The sequence below is a fragment of the Macaca fascicularis genome, chromosome 6, assembly GCF_037993035.2.
Source record: "Macaca fascicularis isolate 582-1 chromosome 6, T2T-MFA8v1.1".
Lineage (NCBI taxonomy): Eukaryota > Metazoa > Chordata > Mammalia > Primates > Cercopithecidae > Macaca > Macaca fascicularis.
Window position 1 is genome coordinate 102,546,962 of NC_088380.1, and position 24,160 is coordinate 102,571,121.

The 24,160-nt window shown below is 50.0% G+C and overlaps 1 protein-coding gene across 15 annotated transcripts in view; it reads left to right on the forward strand.

The window, feature by feature from the left end:
- The window catches only part of LOC135971365 (SH3 domain and tetratricopeptide repeat-containing protein 1-like), a 52,182-nt gene that overhangs the window by 26,229 nt on the left and 1,793 nt on the right, over positions 1–24,160 (forward strand). For 3 of the 15 annotated variants that reach the window (XM_073993957.1, XM_073993956.1, XM_073993955.1), the window contains 5 exons: positions 14,994–15,174; positions 16,351–16,501; positions 20,598–20,720; positions 21,426–21,582; positions 22,544–22,740. In XM_073993957.1, coding sequence (XP_073850058.1) covers positions 21,447–21,582; positions 22,544–22,647 — 240 coding nt within the window. In that variant the 5' untranslated portion in view covers positions 14,994–15,174; positions 16,351–16,501; positions 20,598–20,720; positions 21,426–21,446 and the 3' untranslated portion in view covers positions 22,648–22,740. Of the gene's footprint in view, positions 1–105; positions 5,693–12,978; positions 14,472–14,993; positions 15,175–16,350; positions 16,502–20,328; positions 22,741–24,160 lie in introns of those variants that run through there. The other 12 variants (XM_073993951.1, XM_073993950.1, XM_065546547.2 and 9 more) reach the window with 12 other exon arrangements.

The following is a 24,160-nucleotide window of genomic DNA, read 5'->3' on the forward strand; positions in this document are numbered from 1 at the left end:
GCCCTTGGAGCACAGAGCAGGGCTTGTGTTATGGGAACATGGGCTGCATGTGAAAACACAATTTAAATTAATTTTCTTTTTTCTTTTTTTTTTTTTTTGAGACAGAGTCTTGCTTTGTCATCCAGGCTGGAGTACAGTGGTGTGATCTTGGCTCACTGCAACGTGCTCCCCCCAGGTTCAAGCGATTCTCGTGCTTCAGCCCCCCGAGTAGCTGGGATAACAGGTGTGCACCACCATGCCTGGTTAATTTTTGCATTTTTAGTAGAGATGGAGTTTCACCATGCTAGCCGTGCTGGTCTTGAACTCCTGACATCAGGTGATCCTCCCATCTCGGCCTTCCAAAGTTCTGGGATTATAGGCATGTATGTGTTCATCCTTTTAAATATCTGCGGGTAGCACTTAACTTTAAATGGGTACTAATTAAACTATTGAATGACTTTAGTATGGATTGAATGACTTTGCTCGGTCCTCATTTTTAATTTCCTTCATTAGAGGAAAAAAAAAAATGCAGGTTGAATATCCCTCATCCAAACTGCTTGGAATCAGAAGTGTCTCAGATTTTTTTGCATTTTTGGATTTTTGAATATTTGTATTGCACTTGCTGGTTGAGCATCCTGAATTCAAAAATCCAGAATCTGAGCTGCTCCAATCAACATTTCTTTGAGCGTCACGTCGGCACTCAAAAAGTTGTGGATTTCGGAGTTTCTGGTTAGGGAGACTCATCCTATATGGGTGCTGGATTGTCACAGGATTTCTGGACCAGAGGTTAAGTGACTAGGCTTTGGTTTCCGCTTTGTTCCTAAGCAGGCTGTTTTCTTCCATAATCTCAGCTTTAGATCCCCTGGTTGTCAAAGAAGGGGATGGGCCATTGATGTTTACGGCCTCTGTTAGTTCTGACTTGGAGACACCTGGCTTCAGTTCACCTTCCTTAGGAGTGGACAAAGAATATGGGAATTTTGAAATTGTTAGTCAACATCTACAGGGTCATTGCAGCCTGGTTTTAGGTAAAGGCAATCTTTAGTGAGCCCAGGGAGAAGCACTGGTTTAGCTGTCAGCTGAGAGGGGTAAGCGGTCCTATTAAATTTTCTCTGTGTTAGTGAAAGCATTGTTAAGGGTCACAGCATTAGTGGAGCTCGCTGGAAAGAGGAGGGGAACTCACTGTTACAGGTTATATTGAATGTCTTTTCAGTCACTAAATGCTTTTTATGATATGTTTTTCAGGATTTCAGTGTTGTATGATTTCTCTGTATTAAGCACAGGAAATTAAACATCAGCAAAAAAGAATGCTCTTTCTTTATTTTTTTTTTCTTAGAGATGGAGTTTCGCTCTTGTCCCTCAGGCTGGAGTGCAGTGGCGTGATCTCAGCTCACTGCAACCTCGGCCTCCTGAGTTCAAGCGATTTTCCTGCCTCAGCCTCCCGAGTAGCTGGGATTACAGGTGCCCGCCAGCATGCCCGGCTAATTTTTGTATTTTTAGTACAGACGGGGCTTCGCCATATTGGCCAGGCTGTTCTTGATCTTCTGACCTCAGGTGATCCTCTTGCCTCGGCTTCCCAAATTGCTGGGATTACAGGCATGAGCCACCACGCCTGGCCTTGAATGTTCTTTCTATGGGAATCTACAAAAGCCAGCTTTTGAGCCTAGTAGCAGAAAACCTCTTCTTCATTGTTTAGCTGTGCTGTGAGCTTGGAGGAGGGCTTCAAGCCCAGCTGAAAAAGCTGTAGTATTTTATGTCAGTGGCTGTCTTGGAGAACTTAATGAGCACTGGGCTGGAGTGATACTGTCAGAGTTCCTGAGCTGTTTGAGGCTCTCAAAGCCTAGATACTGGGGTTGCCCAAATACATCAGCTGGACTCACTATTTCTCTCGGGAGTCGGGGGGTGGAAAATGCTGTTGTCTTAACTCTGCTCTTAATTTTACAGTGCTGTTATTAATGGTAAGAATGATTTCATACGTTTGTATTTTGCTTCGTAATTCACAGAGAATTTAAAAATCCATTATCTGATTTTATTCCCTCAGCAGTTCTGTGAAAAAGGCAGAGCAGTTTTCATATCTTCTGTTTTCCCGTGATTCTCTTGTGGCTCACAGAAGCTAAGAGCCTTCACCAAGGTCATAGGGTGAATGAGTTGCAGAGCTGGGAGTAGAGGCTCAGGCTTCTAGTGACCCTGTTTCTTCCTTGATAGCTCGCTCTGGTGGCGCTATGCTCAGGTAACTGCGCATGCTCGGTTTGGTCTTTCGTAAATCCCTGCCCCATTTTGGGGGAGGTTCTTGGGATGCTTCTATTCATTTTGGAGCATTTAAGTATCTTGTCCTCTCTCCCTCCTCCCAGATGCATGGGCATTTCTGCAGGCCCCCAGGCTGGCCCTTGTGAGTGGGAGTGTCTCCTGCCTGCACGTTGCTTGCATGCCCCCTTCTGAAGGTGCTCTTCCCCGCATGGAGCCCCCTCGTGCCTGCCTTCACACTGCAGGCTGTTCGGTAAATGTTACTGACTCAGCATCGTTGTTTTCTAGAAATGAGACGGGGTATGGAGGCCAAGTTCTTTTCTGTTTGAAGGCTGCCATGGTATCATCTTGCCTTCCCCGTGTGTGCTCCTTGAGGGTGTCGCTGTGCTGCCGTCATCTGTGTTCCCTAGGGTGCCTCCCTTGGAGTCCCAGCCGTAGCAGACATGCAGTCAGTGCTCATGGCCTAAATAAGAGGAAGGCCAACGGAGCCATTAAATCTGGAAAATGACAAGTGAGGGAAAGGAATTTTTATTGAAGGCTTGTGAAAAAGAATCTTTTTAGAAAAGTTGACCTGTTTCTTAGCTGGAGCTGAATTTCAGCTCAGAAAAGCAGCTGTGTGCCCAGAGGGCTTTGGGATTTCAGTTTGGACAGATGAATTTAATTTGTTGTTGAATTATCCTTTTGTAGTTTTATTAGACCTTTCTCCCAAATGGAATCGATTTTTCTATAAAAGTCTCACTTCCTTTTTGAGAAGTGTAACACTAATTGTATGGGATGGTCTCCCAAAAGATTACCTGCCAGGAACCAAACACACTGCCTCAGACTCAGGCCCCTGGTTTCTGCCTGTGCAGCTGCAGGGGAGAGACGCACGCTCGAACTGAAATCAAGACGCATGTCTGCATCTTCTCTTTCTTTACTGCTGTTTCGGCTCTGAGCTGGCCTGCCTTCAACATCTAGGAGCTTGGTGGGTGTAGACACATTACGGTATGGAGGAGGGATATGGTGTTGCAACAGCCAGGAGACTCACTGAAGTCTCTGTTCTCTTCCTGCTCACTGCTCTGACTTTGTACAAGTCGCATTTGTAGGGCTGTGCACAGTGGTTTACACCTGTAATCCCAGCACTTTGGGAGGCCGACCTGGGAGGATCTCTTGAGCCCAGAGTTCGGAACCAGTCTGGGCAACATGGTGAAACCCCATCCCTACAAAAAATAAAAATTAAAAAATTAGCCAGGTGTGGTGGCTCATGCCTGTAATCCCAGCTACTGGAGAGGCTGAGGTGCGAGAATCACTTGAGCCCGGGAAGTCGAGGCTGCAGTGAAACATCATTACGCCACTGCACTCCAGTCTGGTCAGAGCAAGACCCTGTCTCAAAAAAAAAAAAAAAGAAAAACAAACAAACAGAAACCCATTAGTAATAGTGGCAGTAGTTAACTTTTGAAAGTTTGGAGAAAAGTTCCTAAATAACCTGTGACCATGGACAACTTACTTAGCCTTTCTATGACTCAGTTTCCTCATCTATGAAAAATGAGAGAATATGGTACTGATCTTACCGGATTTCAATGAGAACTAAACGAGATCAAACTCAGAGCCTGGCACCTCGTGAGTGCACACTCAATGTTATTATTTCAACATTTTAGAGGAAAAAGAATGCTAATGGGTCATTATGGCTAAACATAGTCTATCACTGGTGTTACTCATGGTATTGGAAGGAACTTGAATTCCATATAGATAGTGTGATGGAGAAAGTATTTTGGGCATTGGCAGCATTTATTCAAAGAACAAAGGACGTGTCTGTCCTGTGTGGAGAGCTGTTTCCGCTTGTTTCTTTAAATGCTATGGGAAAAGCAGTCGGCCCTGTGCTCTCTGCCGGACAGCTTCAGTCTCCATGTATTGATTTGGCCAATTGTCGCTCGCTGTCATCATGGCAGCAGCAGTTGAAGGGACAGCTTGTCTTGATTTGCATTTTTGTGTGTTCGTGCTATTTATAGACAATTAAGACATGGAAGCCTGTTTATGGCAAGCTGGCAAATTCAGCAAAACATGGAAAAACCTGTTAGCACAGTTTGCACGTGTGCGGGCACAGAGCAGCCAAATAAACACACACGTTTTCCTGTACTTTAAAAATCCTCTGGGGAAAAAAAAAAAAAAAAGACATTAAACCATTGCCCAGATGGCTTACAGAGCTAGAGCTTTCTCCTTGAAGTACATGAGTATGGCTGTCAGATATCTGAAACCCAAAGCCATCTTAAAACATCACCATAATTTTGATGCTACCCCTACCCACCGTTTTTTTCCATTTGTAAGGTAAAAGGATCCAGGAAGGAAAGTATCAGCTTACAAAGGCTTTTGTTACAATTAATCGTTCACGTTCTTTCTTTTGGTATCTTATTCTCTGTTTACATTTTATTTTTATTTTTACTTTTTTTGAGACAGAGTCTTGCTCTGTCACCCAGGCTGGAGTGCAGTGGCACGACCTCGGCTCACTCCAACCTCTGCCTCCCAGGTTCAAGTGATTCTTGTGCCTCATCTTCCTGAGTAACTGGGATTACAGGTGTGTGCCACCACGTCCAGCTAATTTTTATGTTTTTAGTAGAGACAGAGTTTCGCCGTATTGGTCAGGCTGATCTTGAACTCCTGAACTCAGATGATCTGCCTGCCTCAGTCTCCCAAAGAGCTGAGATTACAGGTGTGAGCCACCGTGCCCGGCCGCTGTTTCCATTTTGTAACGCTAGCATCACCCCAGTGTAGGGTGGCTAGGGGTATTCTTCTTTCCTGTTTCCTGGTGTATTTTCCTCTACAGCATTGATCACTCTTTAACATACTTTTTGGTTGTCTGTCTCTACCTACAAAAATATGTATGTTCCTTGTTATATCACCAGTGCCTGGCACGTAGTTAGTCAGTCAATATTTGTTGAATGAATGAATGAATGAATGAATGGGCTAAAAGAACCTTCTTCTTCTTTCTTCTGGCACTTCACACCAAATGCTTTTGGAAAATGCTATGTGAACAGGGATCATAAGCAGGAGAGGTTACACACATTGCTGTGGGATCGCCCATCATCCTCAGATACTTGTCTGGAAGGAGGTGGAGTACTTGAGTAGAAATGATACAAGATAACTTCTTCAGGAAATCAGCCAAGTGTCACAGCTTTTCACATAGGCGTGTGATATTTGCGTATGTGTGTATGAAGAGCTGTCGTGGCCTAGAATCACGGGCCTTTAGATCCCTTGTACAGATAGAAAAGTAAAGGCCGAGGCCCAGGAATGCTGCAGGCCACCGAGGTAGAGTCCCTGTCTGCCCTTCTCAGTGCCCGGTCACTTCTCACTGCACTCCCCTCTTTACTGCTAAAGCCACTTTCCCTGACTCTGAATGTGTAACCACGAGGGAGAAAAATGTACTCCAGGCTCACAGTTTGTGGAGAAAAAGCCCAGCAGCTGAAAATCATGTTGACGAAGTTTGTACCTAGAAAAAGTGGCCATTTCTATAGTGTCTTTAAATTTCCCTGTTTCTCATACATTTTATAAACAAGACAGTAGAAGGAGATTTGGGGACAGCAACTTTAGAACAAGGGGGAAAAAAATCAAACCTAGAACATTCCAGTTTCTGTTTTCTTCTCAGTTTAGGGCTGAGGCACTTTAGCTTCCTGTCTAAGGGACCACTCAAATCTGATTAGAAGCCATTGTGGGCTGGTAATTATCCGTAATTTTAGGAAGACAGATGCAGCACCAACTCTGTTCTCTAATAGCAGGCTTATTAATTTTATATTTGCATGGCAGGAGAAGCAGATGGCAAGGTGGGATAAGCGTCCAGATGCTTGGTCATTGATAGCTTTTTACTTCCACGTATCACATGGGGATTTGGGACCCAGGAGGCCTGCTGAGAACTGATGATTATCTGTCCCTTAACCAGCTAGGTTCTTTTTAATCCTGAGCTCAGAAAGATTGCTCCTACTGCAGCCAGGGAAGACAGGTGGTTGACTGGTTAGAAATCATGGCAGGTTATTTTCTCCAGTTGGCAAGCAGAGCTATCAAAAAGTTGTCTTCTCTATTGTATTTCAAATCTGGGTGTTTAAAAAATTGTGTAAGCAAATTAAGCATTTATTTAATGGTAGTTGTGTGTGTTCTTGATGCGAATGAGAGGTGCATTCCCTTGTAAAATCCCTGGGACACTGTAGGAGGACGTGAGCCTTAGAACCGAAGTTGGTTTTCTAGATAATCATGTAGACATGATGATGCTGAGCACCAGACAAAGATGTTGATTGAAGTGATTTAAAAAAATTTTCTGAGTTCAGAGTTTACACCAATATTTAGAAAATCAGCAAAGGAACTTGGAGGAATGTTCTCAGGCATCCAGTTCAGCCCCCTACCCACATTGTCATAAACTCCGAGTGTGTGTACAGGGAGGCGCATTCCTTTCTGTTCTCATCACAGATCCTTCCCTGGCTCTGCACCTGCCTGTCATGTACGTCCGTGTGAAGAGACCACCAAACAGGCTTTGTGTGAGCAATAAAGCTTTTTAATCACCTGGGTGCAGGCGGGCTGAGTCCTAAAAGAGAGTCAGTGGAGGGAGATAAGGGTGGGGCCATTTTATAGGATTTGGGTAGGTAAAGGAAAATTACAGTCAAAGGGGGGTTGTTCTCTGGTGGGCAGGAGTGGGGGGTCACAAGGTGCTCAGTGTGGGAGCTTTTTGAGCCAGGATGAGCCAGGAAAAGGAATTTCACAAGATAATATCATCACTTAAGGCAAGAACCGGCCATTTTCACTTCTTTTGTGGTGGAATGTCATCAGTTAAGGCCGGACAGGGCATTTGCACTTCTTTTGTGATTCTTCAGTTACTTCAGGCCATCTGGGCATATATGTGCAAGTCACAGGGGATGCGATGGCTTGGCTTGGGCTCAGAAGCCTGACATTGCCCTCTTCCCTACCTTCCCTACCTTTTCCCTCCTGTGCGGTTCTCTCACAAAGTGAATGGCCTCAGCCACAGCTTCTCTGCAGCTGCATCAGACTGTGGCAACTGGAGTGGTGGCTGCTGCAGGGCCTGCTGTCCCCACGGAGCCCAGTCTTGCTTGCCACTACAACCTGGTCACCATTTTGCCCTGAAAGTATGTAATTCTACAGAATGTGAGCCCACATGCTGGGGATGGAGGCGTCTTTATCACGGTGTGCTCTGCATATTTTAATCTTGGGTGGAAAGTATGGAAAAGTATGTGATACCTGTGGTTTGATGTCAGAAGGACGTTGTGAACTTGATGTGGACTGAGGATGTTAAGGTGCAACAGGCACCCCGGCTTCATTAAATGAGACTTCCCCGTCTCCCTGCCAGGCACACACAGGTGTATGGCCATGCCTTATGTGTTATCCTTATCTAGAGTGTGCCTTGTTGTCATGCTTAAAATTACATGATGATATTCTGCCTCATAGAGTAGGTCCCAAACCGCATTCAACACAGAAATGTACTCTTGCTATTGTACATAGAAAGTGCTTTCATATACCAAGTGGGAGAGCAGTCCTAAAATCTGGGCTGGAATCGCAGAAGGAAGGCATTGGAAAGCAACAGATTCCCTAATCCGAAGCTGATTTTTGATGAACCTAGAAACAGGACCAAGAGAAGTGAATTTGCCTAAGGCCCTGACAGTGTCTCACGGTAGCATCTGAACCTAGCAGTTTCTTGACCTATTTCTTTAAATGATTAGTCATGCTTCCTCTGATTCCTATATAAACATTCATTTATATAACGTTCATTCTTCATTCATTCTTTTATATTCATTTATATAATGTTCCTCATTCATTCTTTTGTTTCAGTGAATTATTGCAGTGCTACCACGAAACAGTATTTGAGTCAAAATGTGGCAGTGTTGATCCCTTTCCAAGGATTTTAGTTGCACAGTTTTTCAAAGCTGTGCTAGCAGTTTCTTGTTGGTTGCAAGGTGTCCTTTCAGAAGCCAATTGTGTGGTGTATTTATGTTGATTGTTGGAGGTAGTTTGGTTAGAACCTACTTCGAGTGGCTGGCGTGGGCCTGGGGGACAGTGACAGCTGCCTGCTTCATGGGCAGAGATGAAGTAATTGCTTCCTGGGAAGTACCATCCTCCTGGCCACACTCTCCAGCCCATTTCGTTTGTGTTGGTTTCCTTGGCATCTGCACGTTTCTGGCTTCATGTGAGTCTCATTTATTTTAGCGTATGACTTCAGGCTGTGGGGAAGAATGGCCATTTTAGCAAAGAGATGCACACAAAGGAACAACTGGCTAAATGTGAGTGAAGACATTCTTAGGGGGGGTTTCATTTCTTTTATTCTGTGACAGGCAGTCTGGCAAGCCGTCTGGACACGTGGCCTGCGCTGTCACAGTTCCTCCTTGCAGGATTGCAGATGTTTGGAGATTGTAGTGATAACTGTTATTGAGAATGTCATTCTCGCAGGCTCTAGTAAGTCAGGATTTATTCAGTGTTAATTTGTTAAAGACAACTGTATTTCTAGCCAAATCCATGTTAGACGTTTCTCCTGGCATTGTTGCTGGGGGTATTCCCGTGGCTTAGTCTTAGGGAAGCACACGCCTTTGAATACTGCTGAAGCTGTGAGTACCCAAAGCGCACCGGAGTACTTTTGCCATATGAGGTGTTAGTCACTGATACACATCTCAGTCAGACCTGATGGATTCTTGACCCCTTCCTTTTTTAATTTTTTAATTTTTAATTTTTATTTTTGTTTTTTAAGAGCACAACCCCTCAGGTGGCCACCATGAATCTCTGGTGTTTTCAGTTGGCTGCAGCCTATTTGCCATCTCTGGTTCAAACATATTCAAAGCCTGATGATGCTTCCCTCTGTTGTTCTTCTGCTGTGTGACCTCCGCACCCGCAGGGTTCAAGACTGTCAGAGCTGGGAGCCACCTTCACAACTACCAGGGTTTCCAGAACCTCCTTCTTCTAGCCCTGGGGATGGAAGAGATGTCATCAGAGGTGAAGGCTTATTAGGTTTCCATGCCATTGATAACGAATGAGGAGGTTTTCTTTTATATAAGGGGAGCGTCTTATAACGTGCTTTAGTAGGGTAAAGAAGCTTTTGAGGTTTGCTTTCTCTGGAAAGATAATTTGTGATCCTGCCCTTGCTTTCAACAAAAATATAGTTTGCATACCAGTGCATTTTGTATTACTGAGCACTGGCTGACAAATGGTTCTTAACTCGTCATTCACTCAGCCACTGTTTCTTGAATGGCATATGTGTGCCAGCTGTAGTAGGAACTTGCTAGGCTCTAGGACTAACCCTTATGAAACGGGGGTCCTGGGGGAAGCAAATGCATATAAATATAAACGTTTGAGGGGATATCAGAGGGGGTGCCTATAGGTGCAAAACTTCGTTCATTCTTTGCCCCATCTAGGAGGTTTTGTGTCTTAGCAGCATGTTCCATAGCAACACATCCCTCTATCAAAATATTCATCTTATTATTTTGAAATTCTCTGCTTAGGTATGTGTTTTTCCGACTAAGTTTAGAACTGGTTAAGGACAGCCTATGGGGTATGTATTATATATATCTAAACACACACATATATTTATATATATACACATTACCAGTATAAATTTACAATATATTTATATATATACACACATATATATTTCTCCCTTTCTGTATATACACACACACACCACACACATATATGTACACACACACATATATGAAATTCTACTGCCAAGCACAGAAAGTCAAAACTAGGCAAGGATTCTTTTAGTGTTCATGAAAAAATAGATGTGCTTAGTTGAGAGCATCCTTCAGTTGCCAGGGGAAAGACAGGATGGATTCACAAATGGAGATAGTGTTTTGTTTTTGTTTTGGTTTTTGTTTTTTCTTTGTTTAACTCTTGAATTCAAAATAATCCAGACTTATGGAAAAGTTGCAAAAATAGTACAGAGAATTCCCATATACTCTTCCCTCAGATTCCCCAAACATTTCACCCCATTTGTACTTTCTCTTTCTCTCTCTGTGGATATAATTTTTTTTTTTTCTGAAATGTTTGAGAGTGGAAGGTAGAATGCAGGGTAGGGTGAAAGGTGGAAGGAGAGAGGTAGGTTGGGAGGCTTTTTTTTTTTTTTTTTTAAACCTTCTGAGATGGAGTTTCGCTCTTGTCACCCAGGCTGGAGTGCAATGGCACGATCTCGGCTCACTGTAACCTCTGCCTTCTGTGTTCAAGTGATTCTCCTGCTTCAGCCTCCCGAATAGCTGGGATTACAGGCACCCACCACCATGCTTGGCTAATTTTTTGTATTTTTAGTAGAGGGGTTTCACCATGTTGGCCAGGCTGGTCTTGAACTCCTGACCTCTGATGATCCACCTGCCTTGGCCTACCAAAGTACTGGGATTACAAGCATGAGCCACTGTGCCTGGCGATTGGGAGGCTTTTGCAGTAACCCAGAGCGCTGTGATGAGGGCTGGACCTGGTTGGAAATGATGAGAAAGGTGAGAAGTGGTTAGGTCTGGCATATAGTTTGAAAGGAGAGTTTAAATGGGTTAGATGACAAGAGAGAGACGTGGCTCTGAAGGCATAGTAGCCCTTGCCCTGCTGGGCCGGATGAGACAGGCAGCCTAGGGCTACTACCGCACCCTGCGGGCGGCTCAGGACCTGGGCCAGCGGAGGAACCAGGCAGTGGTGCTGGCCAACTTCGGGACCCTGTGCCTGCACGCGGGTGCCAGCAGGCTGGCCCAGCACCACCTCCTGGAGGCCGTGCGGCTGTTCTCAAGGCTGCCCTGCAGGGAGTGTGGCCGGGACTTCACCCACGTGCTCCTGCAGCTGGGCCACCTCTGCACCCACCAGGGTCCGGCCCAGCAGGGCAAGGGCTACTATGAGTGGGCCCTTCCAGTCGCTGTGGAGATGGGCCATGTGGAGAGTGAGTGCCCCGGTTCCTCCTGTTCACCTTCCGGGGCCACTCGCATCAGGGCACACCTGGGGTTTGTGATTCAGAAACAAGTGGTGGTTTTTCCACCATCGAAAGTGCTGAGTCATGGCCAGCAGCAGATGTTGGCAAGCGCCCTGGAGACAGGCGGTTCCCATGCAAGGCCAGGCCCTCTGCCCTACTGGGGCAGCCAGCTCTTCCCAGTTTGCCCAGGGACCATGCTGCCTTGAGCACGGAAAGTCCTGCGTGCTGGGAATCCCTAGCCATAACCCTGGGATCAAGACAGGCTCTGCTGAGCTGGGACTTGGGGCCCCTCCATGAGCCAGGCCCTGAACGCCGGTTCTTGTGCCCGTCTTATCTGCTTGGTGTGTTGGCAGGCTGCGCACCTGTCATCCCACTTCACAAAGGACACGGGGCGGGTGATTGCCCGAAGCCGCAGAGCAGTTCATGCAAAAGCAGCTCGTTGTGCAGTGTGTGCCAGCCCCACGCATAAATAGGGCTTGTGGGGTCCTCGGGTGGCAGGGACTGAGCATGGGAATGTGAGTTTTAGGCCAGAGAAGCCACAAAAGGGTGAGTGGCGTGATGGCGGGGCAGCACTTGGCCCCGGGTTAGGGAAGCCTCTTAGTCTGGGACCAGAGGGTTGAGAGGATTTAATCAAGTAATAGGTGGTGGTGGAGGGGCTGGTGGTGTAGCCTGTGTGAAGGACCAGGGATAAGCTAGTGGGGGTGAGTGGTGGTGAGTGAGTGGGGGTGAGTGAGCGGGGATGAGTGAGTGGGGGTGAGTGAGTGGAGGTGTGATGGGGGTGAGTGGGAGTGTGAGCGGGGATGAGTGGGGTGTGAGCAGGGGTGAGCGAGTGGGGGTGAGTGAGCGGGGACGAAGGGGGTGTGAGGGGCAGTGAGTGAGTGGGGGTGATTGAGTGGGGGTGAGTGAGCGGGGATGAGTGAGTGGTGGTGAGTGAGCGGAGGTGTGATGGTCAGTGAGCGGGGATGAGTGGGGGTGAGTGAGCAGAGGTGTGATGGGAGTGAGTGATCAGGAGTGTGAGCCGGGATGAGTGGGGTGCGGTGGTGAGTGAGTGGGGATGAGTGAGCGGGAGTGTGAGTGGAGATGAGTGAGTGGGGGTGAGTGAGCGGAGGTGTGATGGGGTGAGTGAGTGGGAGTGTGAGCGGGGATGACTGAGTGGGGGTGAGTGAGCGGAGGTGTGATTGGGGTGAGTGAGCGGAAGTGTGAGCGGGGATAAGTGGGGTGTGAGCGGGGGTGAGTGAGCAGGGCTTATGCAGGGAGGTGCAGAGTTAGGAGTGCGTGGGTTGGGTGCTGGATGGTGAGAAGCTCTTCTGGAGAGCTAAGCAGGGCCTGGGGCCTCAGGCTGTGGCTTGGCCTTTTCCCCAAGAGCACTGGGGAGCCATGGAGTGCTATCCAACAGTCACTGCAGACTGAGCAGTGAATGGACAGTAGGTGGGCAGGGCTGTCCGAAATCTAGGCCGCAGAGGATAGATGAGGAAGTTGAGTCCAGGGAAATGGCCGAGACAAGGGATACTGTTGTGGGTCCCCTCTGCCTTGCAGTGCTTTGTCATGGCATAGTGAGAGCACTCAGAGCTGCCTCCTGTGGCCTGGACCAGAGCCCCAGGGGCTGTGGCCAAATCTGCCCATTTCCCAGCACAGGCCTGGCACCCACTCCTGGCCCTAGGAGGGATGAGATTTTGGGAAGGACCATGTGAAGGGGCCCCGGTCCCACATATCTGCCCAAGGAGGGGTGGGGGGTTCAGACCCAGGCTTCTTCCCCAGGGGCATTCTCTGACTGGAAGGAGACCCTCCAGGAATCCAGCGCCCCAACCCCCACTGCAGCCTCCCGTGGCTCCTGGCACAATAGCCTGTCCCCAGGGTGCTGGGGGATTCAGACTTGGAAATGCAGGCCAGGGAACGGGGATCATGCCTCCCTATCTCCCCACCCTGCCCTGAATGGTCAAGGAGACCGAGGGCGGCGCTGATACCCCACATGCTTACTTGGGGTCATTTTTGAGTCACTTTTGGTAGTTTGTGTCATTTTAGGAGTTTGGCTGTTGTGTCTAGATGGTCTGATTTGTTGGTGTAGAGTTGTTCGTAGTGTTTTCATGGAATCCTTTTATTTCTGTCAGGTTGGCAATAATGTTTCCTCTTTCATTTCTCATTTTAGAAACTTGGGTTTTTAATTTTTTATTTATTTCTTTTTATTAGAGATGGGGTCTCATCATGTTCCCCCAGGCTAGTCTTGAATGCTGGCCTCAGCGATCCTTCCACCTCGGCCTCACAAAGCGCTGGGATGACAGGCGTGAGCCATGGTGCTCAGTCTCTGATTTCCGTCATTTGTGTCCCTCTTTCTTTTCTTGGTCAGTCTGGTGAAAGATTTGTCAATTTTGTTATTATTTTCAAAAAACCCACTTTTGGTTCTGTTGATTATCTCTGTTTTTCCATTCTCTGTATTTTTACTTCCCATTTCCACTCTCATATTTATTATTTTCTTCCTTTTATTTGCTTTGGGTTTAGTTCATTCTTTTTCTAGTTTCTCAAGGTGGAAGGTTAGGTTTTTGAGATTTTTCTTCTGTCTTTGAATGTAGACATTTACAGTTATAAATTTCCCTTTCAGCACTGCCTTAGCTGCATGTTGGAATTTTTGATACACTGTGCTATTTTTTTTTTTTTTAAAGACAGAGTTTTGCTCTATTGCCCAGGGTGGGGTGCAGTGGTGTAATCTTGGCTCACTGCAACTTCTACCCAGGTTCAAGCCATTCTCATGCCTCAGCCTCCCGAGTAGCTGGGATTACAGACATGCACCACCCTACCCGGCTAATTTTTATATTTTACTTTTTTATAGAGACGGGATTTCACCATGTTTCCCAGGCTGTTCTCAAACTCCTGTACTCAAGCGATCCTCCCGCCTCGGCCTCCCACAGTGCTGGGATGACAGGCGTGAGCCACCGCGCTGGCCCGGGCTGTGCATTTGTTTGCATTCTTCTCAAATTAGTTTTCAGTTTCCCTGATGGTCTCTTTGACTCACTGGTTGTTTAGGAGTGTGTAATTTCCACATATTTTTGAATTTCTCACATTTCCTTCACTGTTGATTTCCAGTTTCGTGCCAGTACAGCTGAAGAACACCTCTGCTTTGGTCTCAGACCTTCTCCATTCCCTGAGGCTCATTTTGTGGCCTGGCACATGGTCTGTCATGGGGAATGTCCCATGGGTGCTCGAGAGGACTGTGTATTCAGCTGTTGTTGGGTGGTGTGTGTAACAGCTGTCCATTTGGCGTACCTGGTTTCCTGTGTTAATCTCCGGAATGTTTCTGGCACTAGAAAATCAGAAGCTTTCCACCGTTCCCAGCGCCCTGGCTTTGGGAGAGGTCAGTGAGCCTGTGGCTTGGGAGCCTGGTTGCATGAGAGAAGCATGTGTGGGAACGCCAGGGCCCAGCTTTGAACCCCGTTCCCCCAACATGATGCCGTATGTGGCAGACATGACGCTTGGCTTTGCTCTCTCAGGGTTCCATCTGCGACAGGGGCTACTTGTGCCCCTGGCCTCATCAGCTCAGGCTGAAGGCGGCCCTGGTCCTGGCCAGAGAGGCTTTGTGAAGCAGAAATAGATGGCCTGGTGCAGGGGCCGAGCCTGGCCAGGACCTCAGCCCTGGGAGTTGTAAAGAAGGCCGGCCTCTACCATGAGCATCTGCACCAAAGTGTGCCCATGTGACTGTGTGTTCGGAATCTGTCCTGAAATGGGTGCATGGCCTGTCTGTGCTCAGTCTCCCCACCTATGGGGCCCAGGCTCACAGAGGTGTGAAAGAGGCAAGCATGGCTCAGGGGCCTCCGAGCCCAGCCAGCCTCGCTTCGATGCTGGGAGACTAATGTCTTCCATTTTGTCTTCTGCCCAGGCCAGCTGCGGTCCGTCCAGCGGCTGTGCTACTTCTACGGCACCGTCATGCCCAGTGAGGCCCAGCGTGTCATCTACCATGAGCTCCAGCTCTCCCTGGCCCGCAAGGTGGCCGACAAGGTGCTGGAGGGGCAGCTCCTGGAGACCATCAGTCAGCTCTACCTGTCCCTGGGTACCGAGCGGTAAGGGCTGGCTTTGCAGTGGTGGAGGTGGGGATGGGCAGGGCAAGGAGCGGGGCACAAGAAAGCTGGCCCAGGACCCCAGCAGCCCCTCTCCTTTTGATCATTTGGTTCCTTGGCATCAGATGCTTTGAGCTGGTGGGCCTGGGGTCGTTCCAGGGCTGCTGCTGGCCCGTGAGTCCCAGCTTGAGCCTCCCTTGTTGGGTCAAAGGTCATCTCCACCCCAGCAGAGGCAGTACGTGCTCTCTGGGCTGTTCTTCCTACTATGGTGGCTTTTGTCATCTGACCTCTGACTGCCCCGAATCTTCACTCCTGGCCTTCATCTGTCCCCTTAAATGTGACCACAGCAGCCACCTGTGGCTTCTCTCCCACAGAAGACAGAGCCAGTTGTGTCACCTGCTTCCCTGGGGCAGGGTTTCAAGGTCTCACATCCCATATGTGGCCTACTCGGCTTCCCCCAAGCATCCTGACCTGGTGGGGTAACCATGGCCCTGGCCACCCCACCCACAGGGCCCAGTGACATTGCTGCAGTCACACCCCCTGGAGTGTCAGACTTACTGAGAGAGCAGGGAAGGAGCCAGATTCCATGGGGACCTGGGAGACTGGCTCCAGTCTTGGCCTCAGGTTCACAAAAGGAAAATGGGCCAGTGTGCTAGAGCCATGCTTCTCAAAGTGTAGTCCCTGGACCAGCAGAGCAGCATCCATGTCACCTAGGAGCCTGTGGCAAGTGGGAGTTCTAGGGCCTGCCCCAGGCCTGTGGAGCCGGAAGCTCTGTGGGCAGGGCCAGCAAGCTATAGGGACAGGCCTCCGGGTGACTGTGATACCTGCACACCTTGAGAACCATCGGCCCAGATAGCCTCTGAACACTAACGGCTCCTGGTGCGTCTGGAGAAGACACAGGCCATGTCTGGGAGGCAGGGGAGATGGACTAGCACATTCCTCCTGCCACAGGGCAGCATGATGCCCAATTCCCTCAGAAGGATGTCCTTCATCTTTTCCATGCTGTGTGTGTTCACCCTGGCCCTCCCAGCACCCTGGGAAGGGCAGAACACTGCACACACAAGGGGGCCGTTCCCAGTCCGCACATTCCAGATTCATCTGTCACCAGACCCACAGGAGGAGGCAGACTGGTTCCAGGAGGATGAAAGCCCTTGTTCTGACACCTGTGTCTGATTCCAGGGCCTACAAATCCACTCTGGACTACACTAAATGAAGTCTGGGGATTTTCATTGATCTTCAGAAGAAAGAGAAGGAGGCGCGTGCCTGGCTGCAAGCAGGGAAGATCTATTACAGCCTGCAGCAGAGCGAGCTGGTGGACTTGTACATCCAGGTGAGTGGCAAGGGATGCAGGAGGACCCCTGTGCTGTTCACTTTCTGTCCATCCACCCATCCATTCATTCTTCCATCATCTATTTACCTGTTCATCCATCCATCCATCCATCCATCCATCCATCCATCCATCCATCCATCCATCTGTGCATCCATCCATCCATCATTCATCCATCCTTTTCTCATCCATCTATTCACCCATCTATCCATCCATTCACCTGTCCATCCACCCATCCATTCATCCTTCCATCATCTATCTGTTTACCTGCTCATCCTTCCATCCATCCATCCATCATCCATCCATTCTTCCATCATCTTCCCATATACCTGTGGGTCCTTCCATCTATCCATCTATCATCCATCCTTCCATCCTTCCATCATCCATCCATTCACCTGTTTGTCTTTCCACGCATCCATCCATCCATCCATCCATCATCCATCCCTCTGTCCATCCATCCATCCCTCCGTCCATCCATCCATCTATCATCCATCCATCCTTTTATCATCCATCCATTCTCCTGTCCATCCATCCATTCACCTGTTCGTCCATCCATCCATCCTTCCATCTATCTTTCCATCATCCATCCAACTGTTCATCCTTCTATCCATCCATCCATCCATCATGTTTCTGTTCACCTCTTCGTCCATCCATTCACCTGTTCGTCCATCCTTCCATCCATCCTTCCATCCATCTTTCCATTATCCATCCAACCATCTTCCATCCATCCATGATGCTTTCATTCAGCTGTCCATCCATCCATCCATTCATTCATCATCCATCCTTTTATCATCCATCCATCCATTGACCTGTTCATCCATCTCTCTGTCCATTCTTCCATCCTTCCATCATCCATTCACCTGTTCATTCTTCCATCCATCCATCATCCATCCATCCTTCCATCATTCATCCACTCGCCTGCTCATCCTTCCTTCCATCCATCCATCCATCCATCCATCCATCCATCCATCCATCTATCATACATCTATTCACCTGTTCATCCTTCCATTCATCCATCTATCGTCCATCCATCCATCCATTCATCCATCCATCATTCATCCATTCTTTTATCATCCATTCTTTCAGCCACCATCCATCCACCTGTTCGTCCATTCATCCATCCATCCTTCCATCATCCATCCATTCACCTGTTCATCCTTCCATCCATCCATCATTCATCCATCCATCCATCCATTTTATCCATTCATCCATTTATCCATCCATCCATCTATCATCCATCTATCCTTCCATCATCCATCCACTCACCTCCTGTTCATCCTTCCATCCATCCATTTATCCATTCATCCATCCATCCATCCTTCCATCATCCACCCATCTTTCCATCATCTATCCTTCCATCATCCATCCATTCATCTGTTCATCCTTCCATCTATCCATCATCCATCCATCCATCCATTTATCCATCCAGCCATCATCCATCCATCTGTCCATTCATCCATCCATCCTTTTATCATCCATCCTTTTATCATACATCCATTTATCATCCATGCATTCACCCGTCTATCCATCCATTCACCTGTTCATCCATCCATCCGTCCATTCATCCTTCCATCAACCATCCATTCACCTGTTCATCCTTCCATCCTTCCATCCATCCACCTGTTCATCCTTCCATCCATCTACCATTCATCCATCCACCATTCATCCATCCATCATTCATCCATTCATCCATTCATCCATTCATCCATTTATCCATTCATCCATATATCCATCTGTCATCCATCCATCCTTCCATCAACCATCCACTCACCTCCTGTTCATCCATCTATCCATCATTCATCCATCTATCCATTTATCCATTCATCCATCCATCCTTCCATCATCCATCCATTCATCTGTTCATCCATCCATCCATCATCCATCCATCCATCCATCCATGCATCCATCCATCCATCCATCATCCATCTGTCCATTCATCCATCCATCTGTCCATTCATCCATCCATCCTTTTATCATCCATCCTTTTATCATACATCCATTTATCATCCATCCATTCACCCGTCTATCCATCCATTCACCTGTTCATCCATCCATCCGTCCATTCATCCTTCCATCAACCATCCATTCACCTGTTCATCCTTCCATCCTTCCATCCATCCACCTGTTCATCCTTCCATCCATCTACCATTCATCCATCCACCATTCATCCATCCATCATTCATCCATTCATCCATTTATCCATTCATCCATTTATCCATTCATCCATATATCCATCTGTCATCCATCCATCCTTCCATCAACCATCCACTCACCTCCTGTTCATCCATCCATCCATCATTCATCCATCTATCCATTTATCCATTCATCCATCCTTCCATTATCCATCCATTCATCTCTTCATCCATCCATCCGTCATCCATCCATTATCCATCCATCCATCCATCCATCCATCCATCATCCATATGTCCATTCATCCATCCATCTGTCCATTCATCCATCTGTCCATTCATCCATCCATCTGTCCATTCATCCATCTGTCCATTCACCCATCCATCATTCACCCATCCATCATTCACCCACCCTTTTATCCATCCATTCACCCGTCTATCCATCCATTCACCTGTTGTTCCATCCATCTGTCCGTTCATCCTTCCATCATCCATCCAATCACCAGTTTATCCTTCCATCCGTCCATCATCCATCCACATATCCTTTTATCCATTCATCCATCCATCCATCATCCATCCATGCTTCCATCATCCATCCATGCTTCCATCATCCATCCATCCACCTGTTCATCCTTCCATCCATCCATCATCCATTCACCCATCCATTCATCCATCCATCCATCCTTCCATCCATCCTTTCTCCCATCCATCCATTCACTGTTCGTCCATCCATCCATCATTCATCCATCCACCCACCAATCTACCTATTAATCCATCCCTCCATTCATCTATCTGTCAATTTGTTTATCCATACATTCATCCACCATCTATCCATCCATATGCACATACATCATCTACCCTCCACCCATCCATACATTATCTACCCACCCATACATACATACAGACATACACACATCATTCCACCCATCCATCCATCCATCCATCCATCCATCCATCCATCCATCCACCCACCCACCCACCCATCCACCCATCCACCCATCCACCCATCCACCCATCCACCCACCCATCCACCCATCCACCCATCCATCCACCCATCCACCCACCCGTCCGTCCGTCCGTCCGTCCGTCCATCCATCCATCCATCCATCCATCCATCCATCCATCCGTCCATCCATCCATCCCAGCATTAATCTATCCACACACTCATCCATCCATCCATGTGTCTACATCTCCTCATCCATTCATCCATCCATCCACTCATTCCTAAGCTACTGCTGAGCACCTGTTGTGTGCCTTTTTCCTCCCTCCAACTGGTTCCCTCATATCCTCCCCCAGTGGCCAGCATCTTCTCCCTGAGGGCAGAGGCGCAGCCCCTCACAGTGCCCAGCACCTGCTCAAATACAGCACATGCTCAAATAATGTGACCACTCAGTTAACACACAGAAGAACTTGCTCCAAGCAACACGTGGCACATCTCCTTACAAAATGAATCTATCATAGTGGCTGTTTTCAGAGGCTTTCCCAAACACAGTGTGGTCCGGAACAAATTGTGAAGCCCACGAGCCTGGTGAAGCTTTCATTACTGAGCACCTGCTGTATACCTCCTTGAGCTGAGGAGAGGGATCAAGAGCTCATGGCCAAGAGGGGACCAGGCCCACCCACAAACACTGTTGATGTGGCAGGGATGTGGCAACGCAGAAAGGAGCCAGGGCTCCCAGCAATCTGGGGGCCACGGAGACTGGTGTGAGTGCAGGGGGAGTGGGCTAGGGCTAGCCCTGGTGGTAGGATTCACAGGTGTCGGGCTCCTGGGCTGCAGCTGCTCAGTTATCTCCTGGCACTCAGGTGCATCAGTTCATTGTCCTCATGCCAGTGGTGGGGGCAGCCCTAATGCACAGGGTCTGAAAAATGCTCAGGTGTACCTGTAGTGTGTGAGAGGAAGGAGGCTGGAAAAGGTGGGCATGGCCACCTCACCAGGTGTGGGTCTTGAGGGAACTTCTGTCTCCTTTCAGGTGGCACAGAATGTGGTCCTGTACACAGGCGACCCCAACCTGGGGCCGGAGCTGTTTGAGGCAGCTGGAGACATCTTCTTCAGTGGGGCCTGGGAGCGGGAGAAAGCTGTGTCCTTCTACCGGGTGAGCTGGCCTGTGGGCTGATGTGGGTGGGCCTCAGGGGGGCACCTGGAGGGCTGAGGCACAGGTGTGGCAGGGCAGAGGCCTCCCACCTGGAGGCAGGGCCACCCATGCACATGCTAGTTTCCAAGTGGTCTCACCGGGCATGATATTGACCGTGCCCCTGCCTGGGACAAACACTCGGGGCCTGGATGTGACAATGGCTCTACCCTTGTACCTGATGATCTCAAGCAACCATGAGCGGGAAGTTCTGTCCCCATCTTTCAGATGAGGAAACTGAGGCTCAGAGAGGCACAGGGACATGTCAGAGGACACACAGCATGTCACTGGGAGGCCCGGGTCTGCATGCACCCCGAAGTGGGACGGCTTCTCCCTTCCTCTGAGCTCACGGTGTGGCTCAGTCCTGGGCACAGATAAATGTGGTGTTTTTAGAGCAGAGAGGAGTGCTGGCTCCCCCGAGTCAGACCCCCGGTGGCCAGGTGGGAGAGACGGGTCTGAGGCTGCCGGGTGTAGCTGGATGGGCCTCAGGTGACTCTTCAGCCCCCAACTTGGGTGTCTGAACTGTGTGTTATCCCAGAGCACAGAGCTGTGTGGAGGTGCAGGTGTAGCTGGGGTGTGGGAAGCTCCAAGCACATGTTTGAGCTCTGAGGAGGGCGCTGGGCAAGGTGGGTGCTACGGGAAACCTGACCCCACCTGCCTGTGTGGTAGGACCGGGTCCTGGCCCTGGCAATGACTACAGGCAACCGCAAGGCGGAGCTGCAGCTACAGCTGTGCAACAAGCTGGTGGCACTGCTGGCCACACTGGAAAATCCCCAGGAGTGCTTGGAGTTTGCCTACGTGGCCCTAGCACTCAGCATCACTCTGGGTAAGTCCCCTGAGCCCCACCCTGCCAGGACCCACACTGTGCCAGAGCCCAGCCTCCAGGACTGCAGGGCAGGAGCTGAAACAGCTGCTGGATTTTCCTGGTCTCCTGTCCAGGCAGGCAGATCTGCCCAACTGGCTTCCCCGTCCGGCTGTGCGGCACAGCCCAAGGTCTCTCACGCAGTGCAGAGCTCCCTGCCTGACTGAGCTCTGTTTCCTCTGCCTGTTCCCGCTGCTGACCACAAGGGCCGCCCAGTGTGCCCTCTGCCTTCCAGACATGCCAGGCATCTCGTTGGTCCCTGTATGTGCCAGGCTGAGTGGCATATTCCCTTTCTCTTGTACCCTTCCCACCCTCATCAACCACCCAGCTCTCTGGCTGATAAAATCCCAATTCCCCTTCCAACAGTCTGCCCCTTAAGGCCGGGCATCCCCTGGTGCTGTGCCAGGGTCGTCTGTCCCCCTCCAGAGACAGGGAACCCTAGGCAGGCCGCATGCCCCAGCGCCTTGTGCCCTGTGGCCCAGTACACAGTAGGTGTGCAGCTGACTCCCCAAAGTAGGGGGCTCCGATTGTGACACACCCAGGAGGAGTCGGATGTTATGTCTGTGGGTTGCCTGGAGCCGGGGTGCCTGGGAGCACCTGGACTGCATGGCTTTTGGGCTCCCCTGGTTAAAACCAGTGAGCATAGGCAGGTGGCTATGTGTAGGCACAGAGCTGGGCCATCCAAGTCCGACTTTGCCAAAGCCTCACAGTAGACGGGGCAGGCCTTATTAATTCTGCTTTGCAGATGGGAAAGTGAGTCTGGGAACCCAGAAGGGACTGGCCAGAGCTGCCCAGGTGACCGCAGGTGCCTGGAGGCAAGCCAGGTGTGCTGCCTGGGGTCTGCATGCCTGCTCCAGAGGGGCCTGTGCCCTCCCTGCCCCAGGGAGCCACATCCTCACACCTGCCCCTTTGGCCTCCACCCCAGGGGACCAGCTGAATGAGCGCATGGCCTACCACCGGCTGGCCGCCCTGCACCATCAGCTGGGTCATGGCAAGCTGGCGGAGCACTTCTACCTCAAGGCCCTGTAGCTCTGCAACTCGCCGCTGGAGTTCGACGAGGAGACCCTCCACTACGTGAATGTGTACCTGGTGCTCGGTGACATCATCTTCTACGACCTGAAGGTGGGTGGGGAGGGGCAGGGCTTGGGGTGTTCCCGGCCCCCTTGGAGTGGGATCTCCACCCAGACCCCAGAGGCCTGGGTTCCAGCCTTCCTTAGGAATGGCCCAGTGGCCTCCCTGGAGCTCTGCACGTGGCTGGAGGAGCCGGCAAGGTCAGCAGATACAACCCAGCTCCCAAGCTGGCCAGGCCCCACCCTCAAGAACTCAGTCTCAGCCAGGGAGGCTGACACATGAGTGGGCAATGGTGTCCTCTGGATAAAGAAGGAGGATTGCAGTCGGGGGGCCCTCCTGGAGGAGATGACACCAAAGCTGATTCTTGACAGTCAAGTGTCAAGTTGCATTTAACAAAGAAAACAGGGTCGGGAGAAGGACATTTCGGAGGACGGCATCATCCTCGCATTGAATCAACGTTGCAAGATCCAACCCAAATCCTGGCGCCTCGTCTAGGAAGCCTGCCCAGGGTGCCAGCCTGCACTGAGCAACTCCTTCCTGGAGTTCCGAGACACCTTGAATTTTCACATCACCCAGGAAGGGTGGGGTGGGACCAGTGTCTTACCATTGGGTTCACAGACAGGGAAACCCCAGCTCAGGGCAGGTGCGGTGGGGCGGGGCCCCAGCCAGCCAGGCTGAGGCCTTGCTGGGTCGGGTCTGTCTCGAGGGGAGGTGCTGTGCTCCCTCTGCCCCCAGCCCTGCAGGGGTGGAGAGCTGGGACTGTCAGACTCAGACCTGGGGTGTCTCCACCCCTCTGCCCAGCAGGCACCGCCCCTCCTCAGCATCGCACCGGCACCGCGTCAGTGCTCCTTATGGGCTGAGGGGCCAGGGCACTCCAGTCCTGCGGCCGAGATCTTGGGGGCCTTAGAACAACATGAGGAGCTGGGGCAGCCCTAAGACCCCGCCCCGTATCCCCCACCGCAGGCCTGGGGCTGCCGGGAAGGCCCCCGCCCAGTGCTGACGACACCTGGTGGTCAGAAGTGGTCCCTGTGGCCTCCCAAGTCCCAGCCAGACAGGGAGGTGCCAAGTGTCAGACCTAGAGGGACGCTGCTCACCGCTCAGGGGCTCACCTGGGACCCAGGGGGACGGGCCTCCCAGAAGAGGCCTTTCTCTGTTTTGGTCAAGCCTGCCGCCCACTCCGCCTGCCCAGGAGGAAGGAAAGGGCCAAGTAGTACCTGAGAGGCCAAAGTCCATGGTTGGGGTTGAGGGGCAGAGGCCTCCTTCACCTCCTTCCCATGCACAGCCCTCCTTCCCATGCACAGTCTTCCTTCCCATGCACAGCCCTCTGGGCCTCATTGTGACTATGCTGTCAGCGCAGGCCAGCTTCCCACAGGGAGACCCCCTTGGAATTCCCCAAGGGCGGCTGTCTTTCCAAGGCTACACCCTCCTCCTTGTGTAGTAGGCTCTGGACCCAGGGCCCAGAGGAGTAGGA